The 12230-nt window shown below is 52.1% G+C and overlaps 2 protein-coding genes across 3 annotated transcripts in view; one reads left to right on the plus strand and one right to left on the minus strand.

Annotated features, from left to right (window-relative positions):
* Nucleotides 1-12230, minus strand: part of NECAB2 (N-terminal EF-hand calcium binding protein 2) — a 215989-nt gene that overhangs the window by 185952 nt on the left and 17807 nt on the right. The window lies entirely within an intron of this gene.
* LOC128334365 (nascent polypeptide-associated complex subunit alpha, muscle-specific form-like) lies at nucleotides 286-7183 on the plus strand. 2 transcript variants are annotated; one of them, XM_053271117.1, is made up of 5 exons: nucleotides 286-477; nucleotides 1442-2125; nucleotides 3681-3806; nucleotides 4100-5598; nucleotides 6438-7183. In XM_053271117.1, the coding sequence occupies exons 1-4, from the start codon at nucleotides 471-473 to the stop codon at nucleotides 5530-5532; spliced, it is 2250 nt and encodes a 749-aa protein (XP_053127092.1). In that variant the 5' UTR covers nucleotides 286-470; the 3' UTR covers nucleotides 5533-5598; nucleotides 6438-7183. The 2 variants fall into 2 exon arrangements, with proteins under 2 accessions (XP_053127092.1, XP_053127093.1); XM_053271118.1 differs by having other exon boundaries at nucleotides 4103-5598.

Below are 12230 nucleotides of genomic sequence, written 5' to 3' on the forward strand. Positions count from 1 at the left end.
TGCCAAAGAAGAAACCTGAGAGCATGGCTGGACTTCCATTCAAGCCCCAAAGAGGCTTCCAGTGGCCAAATAGACTTGAAATGGACTCTGCGGAACTTGGGTCTGGTCTCCCCTTCTGAACGTCTAAGTGAAGAAGATGGATGGTTTGATCGATGGTTTGATATTGGTAGAGAGCCTGTGTGAAGATGGCCATGACATCATCTTGCATCATCACGACCCGCTTCCGACATTCTTCTGACCCCCACCCCACCAGCTGCAGGTTGCCATAGGGACCGCGATAAACAATGACGCATCATCGGGCTTCAGTTGCCCACTCCCTAACCGACTTTCCAACGGTTAAGGACGAGTACGGACAGCAGGCTCCTCTCACTGGAGAAATTGCCTGGTCTGCTCTCACCAGAGAGATCATCTTCTTGTCATCGTTGTTGTTTTAGTTATCCAGTGGACTTCTTTAGACGTTGACAGTCATCATGGCAGGTAGGAAATTGTGCCATCCAGGAGGAAAAAGAAAGGGAAGGTTGTGAGTTGGTGTCGATTCCTGGAGACCACAAAGCCATGTGGTTTTCTTGGTAGAATAAAGGAGGGACTCGGTGGCAACTCATTTGGATGGATTGTGCCCTGTGTCTGCTCTTGGGTCACATTTCCCTTGCTTTCCTTTATCTTATTTTAGACCACACCTTCCTGTTCCTGTTTGTTCTACCTTCTGTCCAAAGAGGTTATCCCCTTTCCCCAGCCTTTTAATATAGTTCATTCTTATCTGGAAACATCAATGGCCCCTTCCAAAGTCTTACAGGCACGAGACAAGGAAGTCAACAATCTAAATTTTGCCAGTAGGGGTGACCATGCATAACAGAGGCGGTAGGGGGCAGTGTTCCCTCTCACAGGGATGCCCAGATGTTGTTCAATCCCCAGCCACAGAGGCCAATAGCCGGGGTTTATGGGAACTGTAGGCCTACATCTACAGGAGGGCCAATGTAGAGCAGCCCTGAGTAACACAGACTTGGAGTTGGGGGAACCCCAGGCCTTGGAGATCGACTCTTTTTTATTGTAGACCATGGCTGGGGAGAGACGAGAGCCCTGACTGTGGCAGCTGCATGCACATCATCCATCTAATCTGGCCTGCTCAAACTCAATGAGATGCAGGAGCCCCTCTGGAAGTCCTCCAGGACTAAGAGGCAGAGCGGGGCATGAGTGCCGCTAGTTCTCCACATCAGGGTTGTTGGGCTTCCTCACCTGAAGAGTGGTACAATACTCCGAGCGTCCCAGCAGGGAGGTGGGTGCCTCCTTCCAAGTGACTGAAGCCATGGGTTCAGAGGGAGGCCTCGGGGAAATTGGGTAGTTGCCTCTTCCCTTCCCATCAGAAAGGCGTAAGTTGGGCCTCCTTTGCAGGGCTGTTGTAGGAATGACAGAAATCAAGGTGCCCCCTTCCTTTTTCTTACAGATGAGTCGACTGAAAAGAGGCCATCTGCTGGCTCTGCCTGTACGAGCGCGAGCTCGGCCGGGGAAGGAGGAGGTTCGCCCAGCAGCTTCCTCGAGACACCGACGGCGACCATTGGTTCCACCTCCATGCGGTCCTCTGTCTCTGACCTCTCCCTTCAATCCATCGAAGGGAGGGACAGCAGGGACCACAGCGAGCCAGCAGAGGGAGATCTGCAGAAGCCACAGCGGGGGCACCAGTGGCCTGGCTTGCCGGCGGCATCCCCCTACCATCTCCCCGGACCCTTCTTTGGGCCGCTGGCCCCCAGCCGTCCCACTGCGGGCCCCATGGCCCAATTGTTTGGCCATCCATCCATTGGCCAGCTGCGACCTCCAGAGCCGGAAGAGTTCCCACCACTCTTGCATAGGGTGAGGGAGGCTCCTGGCTACAGACATGCCACGCTTGCCCCCATCCCTCCTGCGGAGACAACATCTCTGGCCCAGCTTGCCCCCATCCCTCCTGCTGCAAGAACATCTCTGGCCCAGCCGGCCAGGGCGGACCCGGCGCACAAGAGGAATCTGGTCCTGCTGGCCCACCGGCTGCAATCAGAAGGCAGCACCACCACCGCTGCCGCTGGGGGGTTCCGGCCAGCCCCACCGGATCAGCCCAGGAGCGGCAAGCCAATGGACATTCGACGTGCGTCCAGAGGTGTGTGCTGATGCTGGGAAAGGGGCGTCCTGCCGCCTAGGGCTCCCTGTGTCCTTCCCATGTGTCTGGAGCAATCCTTCTCCTGAGGCCATGGTCTTCGAAATATATTCTTCGGAGCCCTAATCTTCTCCAGGGAGGAAGAAGATCAAGAAGCATTCCTCGGCTCTTTGCCAAGAGGGCCAACAATTCTCCCCATAGACAGCTCTCCCACCACTGCCCCTCATGGATTCTATGATAGCATATTAGAGTGGATTCATGGTGTCTCATTGAAAATCTGATTTGTTATCATAGAATCCACACTCAATACCTCAGAAACAACAGAACGCTGTACCCCATGGGTTAGAAACCCATGGGGGTGGTTGGCACCCTATGTGCACTACACCACCACTCGCTCTGGGCCACCCCAGCACAACCCAAGTGCAATTATGGGGCTGCTGAAAGCTCCATTATAACTTCTTATGAGGAAAAACCTTAAAGACGCGTAAACTTCAACAATTAACCAAAAATCAGCCCTCTGCCCAAATCCTTTGAAAAAATTCAGGTAGCTTCCTTGCCCCTACCTGGAACTACCACCAACCCCACACTGCTCTAGGCCACCCCTTTGCCCCCAAAGTGAAGCTATACATTTGCTGACACCTCCATGCTTCTTTATGGAGAAAAACCTTAAAGACGCGTAAACTTCAAAAATCACTTAAAAACCACCCCTTTGCCCAATTCCTTTCAAGTAATTCTGATAGCTTCCTTGCCCACCTAGGAACTACCAGCCACCACACTCCACTCTACGACACCCCTTTCTCCCCCGACGGGAAGCTATAATTTGCTGAAATCCTAATTATTCTCTATGAGGAATTCAAAAATACTTTAACAATTCACCAATAATCAGAGGAGTGTCCAATTGCCTTGGGATTTTTTGGGTGGTAGGCACCCTGTCTGTCTACCACCCACCCTGCTTTTGTGCCCCTAGGTCCTCCACAATAGGGGATATGGACTGGTTCGGGTCCCATTATACTCAATGAGAAAAATAATTAAAAATATTTCAAATATGCATAAAAAATCATAGGGGTGTCTGATTGCTTCAGGGTTTGCATGGTTGTTGGCATCCATGGGTGCTCCACAATAAGGAATAATGGCCTGGTTCGAGTCCCATTATATCCTATGAGAAAAAAATAAAAATAATTTTCAAAAATTCATAAAAAATTGTACGAGTGTCCGATTGCTTTGGGGTTTGGGTGACAGGTACCCCTGGGTGCCAGCTACCATCCTACCAATTTTTGGGTGTCCGAACTGGTCCAAACCAGCCAGAACCGGTCCGAATCAAACCACCCCCAGTTCGGTTCAAATTTGAACCTGCTGCCCGAACCTGAGGGCTGGTTCGGTTCGGATCCGAACCGCCCCGGTTAGGATCCGAACCGGTTCAGATCCAAACCGGTTCACACATCCCTATCCCTCGCCCTCCCTCAGGGGAAATCCACCACCTCCCCTTACCACACGGCAGGGCTGGCTCTGGATCTGATCCTGACCCATCCCCTGGTCATCCTCTGCCCTTCTCTTTCAGTCTTGATTCCTGCCACTGAGCAGCCACTAGCCATCCAAATCAAGGAGACTGCAACTAAGAAAGCAGAAGGCTTCAGCACCAGTGCTGCCCCAAGAATGAAGATCCCAGAGTTGGGACCATACAGAGGTGGGTGTGCACCATTGTGGGGGAAGGACAGTCCCATGACTGGCCCCACCAGCCCTTCGAGAACCTTGTGCTGTGGAGGTCTGATGTGGGTGGGGGGAATGCCACTCCCTCAGCATCTGTGCCTTGGGATGGGGAAAAGCTGCCCACAAAGAATGAGCCCAGATCCGGCCTTTGGGAGCCCATTCCTTTGCAACTCTTCTCCACTGAAATGTTTTCATTATTAGAACTTGCCTGGAAGTTACAGACTTGCTCCGTCTTTTCCCAAACAACTGACTTTTCTTCTTCCTTTCTAGCAGGGACCCAGGAGCGCCACCCACCATCTCCTCCCCAGCTGCAGGGTCGAGGAATGGCCAAGGGAGGAATAGCCCCGCCCACTGGGGAGATTCAGCTGCACCCTAAGGGCCCTCCAAATCGGAAGAAGCTCCTTGTTCCCAAGCAGCAGTTGCTTCCGGAATTCCTCTTCTCGCCTCCTCCACCAGAGACAACCAAAGTGCTCGCCAAGGGAACGGCTTCCCACCTGGTAGCCCCAGGAGAGAAGGACACCCAATGTGCCAAGCCAAGGCTGCAGCTCTTTGACTTTTTGCCCCCCATCTGCTTGGCGCCCAAAAAGGCCAAGGACCGCTCATATGGGGAGTTGGTGGGCAGGAAACTCCCTGCAGAGAACAATGGAAAGAGGGCAAAGGCAGCAGGGGCAGAGAGCGTGCCAGCACCCAAGGTGCCACGGGGAAGCCCAAAGGCTGAGGGGAGATCTGGAGAGACGGCCAAAGCAGCCCTTGACCACAAGGAAGGGAGAACCATGCAGAAGATCCCCACTTGCCATCTGGAGCTGGCCGTCCAACCCCATCTGCCAAGGAAACCAGCAGGAATCATGCCAGGCCAGAAGCTGCTGAAAATGCCTCAGGTCCTGCCAGGAAGGGGGAAAGCACGGCTGCTACCACCTGAAGCCAAAGCTGGGGACACAAAGAGGAAGAAAGTGGGGCCAGAGTCCAGTGGATCCGCCCAGACTGTGCCCCCGACTCCGAGGAGCAGCCTGGCCAGAATGATGCGGGACTCCGTGCAGGTGTTCCATGCCCTGGGACCCCCGGCAAAATCCAAGAGTGCAGAGGGACATCCTGGGCAGAGCGTGCCCCAAAAGACACCAGCCATGTCCATGGGAAGGCCACCGTCGGGAAGCATAGCCGAGCCACCACCAAGGCCTTTGGCAGCCCTGCCAAGCAGACCAGCGGGGAAGGCACCGCCCAGCTCCATGGCCAGGCCAGCAGCCATGCCGATGGCCAACCTCCCCCCTAGCTCCCTGGCCCACCCACAATCAACGCCAGTGTGGAGGCCGCCGGGATCCCGTCCCTTCATGCTCCGGCCCTCCTCCCTTGCGCAGGCAAATACCTTGCGGATGCACAGTCTTGCTGGGAGGACCTTTGGCCAGCCCCCGCCGGCCCCTCAACCACAGCCACAGCCTTGGGGTCCCACACCAACCCACCGACCCGTCCTCCCTGCCCACCAAGCCTCCACGGAACATCCGGTCCTTCCACCTGGTCCCCAGAGAACAACAGCAGAGCAGGAGTTCAAGGGGGACACGTTCATCCCTTGGAGGACGCCCCCGGCCCACCTGGAAGTCTCCCGGCCCATTACGGAGGAGCAACGGCCCGTCCGGGAGCTGATGCGGCGGCGGGCACAAAGAGCGAGGGAGGAGGCGGCTCAGTGGACATCAGCCGGACGGAAGCAGTAATTCGTGGAGCGGGAGGAGGAAATGAACATCTCCCTTCAGTCTGGCTACCCCTGGCGCCACTGAGAGGCAAGTCTCGTCTCTCGCTGGGTGTCCTCCTAAGCAGCAGGACTGGAGATGGCCTGGTGGGGAGAACTCTGACGGGCCCGTCTTCACCCTTCCTCCTGCCGCCCTGAGAGGGAAAGCTGGTCTTCTCCTTCACGGGCAATGATGGGGGCTCTTCTTTCCCTGATTGCTGCCGGCAGGGGGCAGGAAGGGACTCCTGGGCTTTTGGTGGCTGGAGGGATGGTGGATTGGGGCCAGGGATGCAGTTGCAGCAGAATATTTCTACATGTGGGCTTTGGAGGCCTGCTGTAGATTGACAAGCTGCCTGAGCAATCATAGCTCTGTCAGAAGCAGCCCTTGGAAAAGGTGGCGGGGCAATTAACCCACTTTCTAAAAGGGTCCGTCCTTTCACTTCCTCCTTCGGCTGGACCTTTAAGGCTTTCCTGGATTCCATTCTTTATTGCAGCACCTTTTCAACAGCAGGGAGAAAAACTGTGGCTGTTATTCTCTCTATTATAAGCTCTTTTCATGATCTCAATTCTCAATTCCCAATTCTCTTTCTTCAACCTCTCATGTTTCTTGAGTCTATTTTATGTCGGCAATGAATGAAAAGAATTCAGCTTACTCACAGTATATTACATCTCTCCCCCCCACCCCAAATATGATCGCAAGTTTGTATAACTCCATTTTTAAAATCAGTAAATCTTAACTTTGTACTTGTTATCTTCTGGTATTGATAACTTTTTAAATGATGTTGTTTTAACACTAGCACGGATTGGTTTGAGGGTTCTGGTATAGAGGTTAAGGCTAGAGTTCTGCATCTTCGATGACAAGAGTATGTCTTTCTTTTGTATTTGGCTTAGGTCCTTTTGCGAAGAGCCAGACAAGCTGCCCCCAAGAAAGAGAAGCAAGCCACACCGAAGCCAGACTTCTCTGCTGCTGCCCAGGTCAGTTTGGGGGGCGGGGCTTTGGCCGTTGCTGGGTTTTCCCCGCCCCAGCTCTTCCGTTTGGGCCGAGCATCCCCTCCCTCCCTTCCCTGGAGCAGAGCGGGTCTAGTGACTGGTCGCCCTTCGGGGGCCGAGTAGGAATTTTTGGCTCTCAACGCATTGGCCACTGTTGGGGGTTTTTTCGCCTACTCCGTTCTGCGTTTGGGTTTTGAGTTAGAATTAGGCTGGTCACACTGGCAGGAGCAGTGCGGGCTGGGTGGAGTTTGAGGGATGGAACATGGGTGAGCACCCTTGGATATTTCAGAGGTGGGTTGGCAATCGCTCCCTTGCGGTTTGTGCGGCCCAGGGGGGAAGAGTTTGCCATGAAACCAGCTTCAGGGCTTCACCAACCCTTGGGCTGAACAGTCCGGGGTGGGTGAATCTCAAGAAGTATCCAGACCCTCTTTCTTAAAGGGTTGGCCTTGAAGGAATTGGGCAGCTGTTACTTGCCTGTTTCCTGAGCCAGGGTGTGTCGCCCTCAAAGGTGCAGGGAAGGGCAAGGAGCCCTAACCCGGCCTTCTTAGGCCCGCACTGTTGTTTGGGGGGGTGACTAATCCCCTTGGATCCAGTCCATCATGCTTGGTTGTGATTAGTTAATAAAGTTGTGGCCCTTTTCACCCAAACTATGTCTCTGTGTCTTTTTGGGGCTGGGGGCTGGGGACAAGCCACGCTTCTCTGCAGCTGCCGGGGTCCTGGCCTCTGGATGGAGCTCACCTTTTCAGTCCACAATAGGTTTCATTGGTTAGCACCAGTTAGCACCCATCCCTATGGATGAGGCCATCAGTGATTAACTAGCCAACTCATTGGATTGGCTTCTAAACAAAGTTCTTGATACATTTGTGGTAGTCTTTTTCTTATTCTTAAATTCAATTGACCAGAGAAAAACGGTATTTAATTACAGATTCCTTTACTCCACTGCTTTCCTTAATCTTTTCCCCCACATCAGTATTCCTTGAAGCAAGCATGCAATACTTTTTGGTAGATAATATGCTGGACACCCACACGATATAGAAGCCAGAGAGATTCAGGTTAAATTTGATGCTCAGAATTGACAGGGTTGCCACTTTTCCGTTATCATACCTTTTCCTTTGGACTTTACTTAGAAAGGACATTTCGTCAGATCAGATAAGCCATAAACCATAAGCCCCCACCAAGACCCAAGGATACAGCCCTTCCTTCACTCTATGACTCGGGCGATTCCCCAGAGGATTAGTCAGCCCCATTCGAGGTCCCCAGCCCCACCAGAACTAGACCTGAGAAAACTGAGTAAGGTCCCTTGAAGCAACTGAGCCATCCCCAGGGGAGGAGAGGGGCCAATCCACTCTACCTGGGCAGCACCCAGAAGCCTCCCCTTATGTTGCTATAACCAGCTCTTCTAGGACCATGTTTGGGGCTAGCCAAGGTCCTGAAGCTTTTGCCCTCGGAGCTGTCCAATGGATGTGTCCTTCCTGAATCCCTGCCATGCCGGAGACCCCGGCTCAGGAGAGAAATTCCCTCCAGAGATGGCAATGGATTGGGGCCTGAGGGGACATTTGTACCAATAAGCCAGGAGAGGGTTTGGGCCAGTGGGGTAAAAAGGGGGGCCAGGGAGATCGCGGAGGGTGCTGCCATGAGAGCGCAGAAGGGAGAAGATCAAACCCACCCAGTGGACAAGCCAGGAGAGCTTCATCAGAAGCAGAGAAGAGGCTGATACCACTCGAAGAGGGTCAAGCAGCCATGTGAGGAGCTGTGGAAGAGATTCTCCTGGGCTGGGTCCCAGGAGGGGCTACCAGATGCACATTGTCTGTATCTGCTCATACAACCATCAATAGCAAATGAAATACATCTACATCAACCATTTATTCTACTTATTGGATGTCAATCAAGTGCTTTCTTTTGGGTCCCACTCATTTCTGTCTCTGTCTGCTTGTTCCAGCCTCACACTGACTTCACCAAGCTACTGGGTTTCCTCAAATGATTTTGAGCTTCTGTCCCTGAGTGGATAGATGGTGGCCGTAGCAGATGACGTTGAGAAAGATTGGTGCGGAGGTGGGGTGTGTGGAGAGGAAGACTGGGAGAGGGAGAGGTTTGGAATCTGGTGGAAGGCGCCCACACTTACCTTACACTTACCACACTTACATTACCCCCAGCAACAGCTGTGGAAACAGACACCATTTCCCAAACCTAATGCTCAGAGTGAACTAAGCTTGCATCCTGTGGCAGGGAGTTCCATATGGTGGGTGCTGTCGCAGAAAAGGTGGTGCTGTCTCACGTGGCCCTCTCAAGCGAATCTCAGAAAGCAAAGGAGCATGTCAAAGGGTCTCCTCTGAGGAGCGTCATGGGCAAGGAGCCTCATATGGGGGGAGGGGGCAGCATTCCTTAAAGTGCCTTGTCACCAAACTGGTTTTATTTTATTTCGTTCTGTTTTATTTTATTGCATTTATACACTGGTTCCAGGTGAACCTCCAAAGCGGTTTACAAAAATCTTAGCTATAGAACAATAGATCAAGCCACATGTTTCCATCTTTAAGGTGAACGGACAGGATGGCGTCCCGGGGGCGGGTCATGGCAGAGGAAACAAGTGAAGAGGCTCAGGAGGCAGAAGTGTCCAGTGGCGGTGATGGCAGTGGTGGTGGTGGCGGGATAGAGTGTTCTCCGGTGCACCCTGACTCTCCCAGAGGTATTCCCTGCCCCGCTGCCTCCTTAGGGAACACTGAAAATCCTGATTGGCACAACCGCTAATTGGCACATTGCACGGTCAGCAGTTCATCCTTCCTTGTTCTCCACAGTGCTGAAGGGAGAATGAGGATGTGAGACTTCCTTGGGCGAAAAGGATGGGTTAGACAGGGATCTGAAACCTGGGTCCCCAGATGTTACATAGGAAGATAGGAAGCTGCCATAGATTGAGTCCGACTCTTGGTCCATCTAGTTCAGTATGGTCTACCCAGACACCCAGATTGGCATCGGCTTCTCCCAGCTTGCAGGCAGGAATCTCTCTCAGCCCTGTCTTGGAGATGCTGCCAGGGAGAGAACCTTTCTTGGGACTACAGCTCCCATCACCCCTAGCCACAATGGCCAAAGTTCCCAAGTTTAGGACGCCCTGAGTTAAAGCATGAAGAGCTGGCCCACTTTGAAAGAATCATGGTTCAAAGGCACTTCCAGGACTACGAAACACACAACCAACATTCAACATGCAAGCATTTAAAACGGAGCCTAACTGACAAACCTCTCCTTGCAGCTCGCATGTGTCCTAACCGGTGGATTTGCTAAGAGATCCGTGAAATTCTCTCCTGATTTCAAGGTCCCAAGGAAGGAGACAATGGGGAGGATTCCTTAGCATTTCTCTGCAGAGTGGTTGGTCTGCATCTCTCCCTGGAGCGTGCATCCCCCCTGAAGGTGTTGCAGTGCTGAATCCATGCACACTCCACCCCTTGGGACGCCTAGAAGAGAAGGAGCCCAGCAACAAGGGGCTGCTCTTTATTTATTATTTTCATTTTTATTCCACTTGTTTGCATTTCTAGCCCGCCCTATACCCAAAGGTCTCAGAGTGGGTTACAATAAAACCAATATAAAACATCATTACAATTCACATCATGAATTTAAAAATACAGTAAAAAAAATACAGTGCCTGATAGGGGAAGAACCACTACATCTCTAGTGAAGGTAAAGGCCAGGCTAATGACCATTCAAAACAGCAGCCATCACATGATAGACAATTACAAAACTTTAAAAGCCGCTGTGAACAAGTCGATTAAAAAAACTCGCCTTCTTCTAAGAAAAATGGATGAGGCCCTTGCTTATTGGGGAACCATCTTTCCTATACCATTGAGAAGACTTCTCCCCGGTCACCACCCTCCTGATTTCACCTGGAGACTGAAACTTGGTTCATACAGGAGCCATTTACTGGAGGGCTTCAAAGGCGGAAATCAGCACCTGGAAGTGAGCCTGGAAAGGCCGTGACAGCCAGCTCTGACCTTTTACGATCAGAGTTATAGGATCCCCCTTCGGGCAGCGTTAAGATGGACAGTTTGGCTCTCCGTTGCCCCACTCCCTCCTCCCCCCCCCCGAGCTCTGGTAGTTGAAAGCCAAGTCTTTTCTCTCCTTGAAGCCTTAACTTCAAATCTCCAAGGGCAGAGACAGGATTCAAGGTCCGGCAGTCTGCTCAGGCTCAGAGGCACTGCTGCTTTCCCTGTTCCATCTGTTCCCTCTAAAGAGAGAGGGGGTTGGACTTGGACCTGGGAGAGCCAAGTTCGAATCCCACTCCAGCCATGGAACTCACCAGGAGACTCTGGACCAGTCACTTATCTCTCAGCCTATTCTACCTCACTCACAGGGTTGTTGTGGGGAGGAACAGAACCATGGACACTGCTCTGGACTCCTGGGAAGAACGAGCGGGATATCAATGGCAATCCATAAATGAAGGCAATGGGCAAGGTCCAACGGAGAAGGCCAGATCAAGCCCAGCTTACACTCTCTCTGCACAATTCCTGTCTGGAAGTGACAAGCTGACCAGGAATCAGAGCAAAGGAGAAAGGAAGAGGTGCGTCCATGCACACTGCCCCTTCTGAAGCGATTCCTGGAGATTCCCCACCTGGGGACATTCTTGTCCAGTATTTTTCACCACATCATGCCATAAAAACCTCCAGGGTTGCGTTCAGAGCTGATTCTGGCTCCATCCTGGAGCGTTGGCAACCCCAGCACCCAGCAAGAAGCATAGGATTTAGCAGGGGGAGAGTAACTGGCCCTATCCACCCCCAGCACAGCACCTCCAGTGACTCTTGCTGGTGTCTATCTTGTGTTTCTTTTTGGATTGTGAGCCATTTGTGGACAGGGATCCATCCTGTTTGTTTATTATTTCTCTGAGCCATTTTTGGAAGGGCGGTGTAGAAATAGAATGAATGAATGCATGCATGAATGAATAAGAGAAGGATGGAAGAAAGGGTTCCCAAGCATAAAACTAAGCACCTTTTTAAACACTGCGTTCAAAGCCACTGCCTAATGCAGGAGCTCTCAACAAGGCATCTCCAGATTTTGTGACGCTACAACTCCCTAGCTGCACTGGTAGGCCACAGCACCTGGGGGTGATGGGTGTTGTAGTCCAAGAACATTTGGGGCACCAGGTTGGAAACCCCTGCACAAGTGTCTTTCAGATTGAACCACACACACAGGAATGACTGGATTAATTAATAAAGGAGGATTGCGGGGTAATGGAGAATAGTAATGGAGGGGTGGAATTGGGAAGAGCAGAGGATTCGTTTCTAATTTACAGGATGGGGCCATCACTCAGCTTCCTAGGTTCCTATTTCTGGAGAAAGGTCCCAGGTTTCATTCCTGGAAGCATCTCCAGGTAGGACAGGGAAGGTTTCCTGCCTTGAAACCTTGGAAAACTGCTGCCATTCAGTGTAGAATCAGATGATACTGAGTTAGATGGACCAGTGGTAGCTTCCAATGTTCCTATCAGATCAAGGGTTTCCAGCCTTGCATTCCCAGATGTCGTTCGACTACAATACCCATCACCCTCAGCCAGAATAGCTTCAGCCAAGGTTGAGAACCCCCAGATTAGATGAGGAATTGGAACATCTGACTGGGCCGGATGTTTCTCGACTTCACTCACACTAACCCATTAACAGGTGGCTGAAAAGTCCTTGCCAGTGAACTGTGCAGGAGCAGGATTTCACCCCATTTTCTCTT

This window comes from Hemicordylus capensis, chromosome 9, assembly GCF_027244095.1.
Source record: "Hemicordylus capensis ecotype Gifberg chromosome 9, rHemCap1.1.pri, whole genome shotgun sequence".
In the NCBI taxonomy this organism is placed as follows: domain Eukaryota; kingdom Metazoa; phylum Chordata; class Lepidosauria; order Squamata; family Cordylidae; genus Hemicordylus; species Hemicordylus capensis.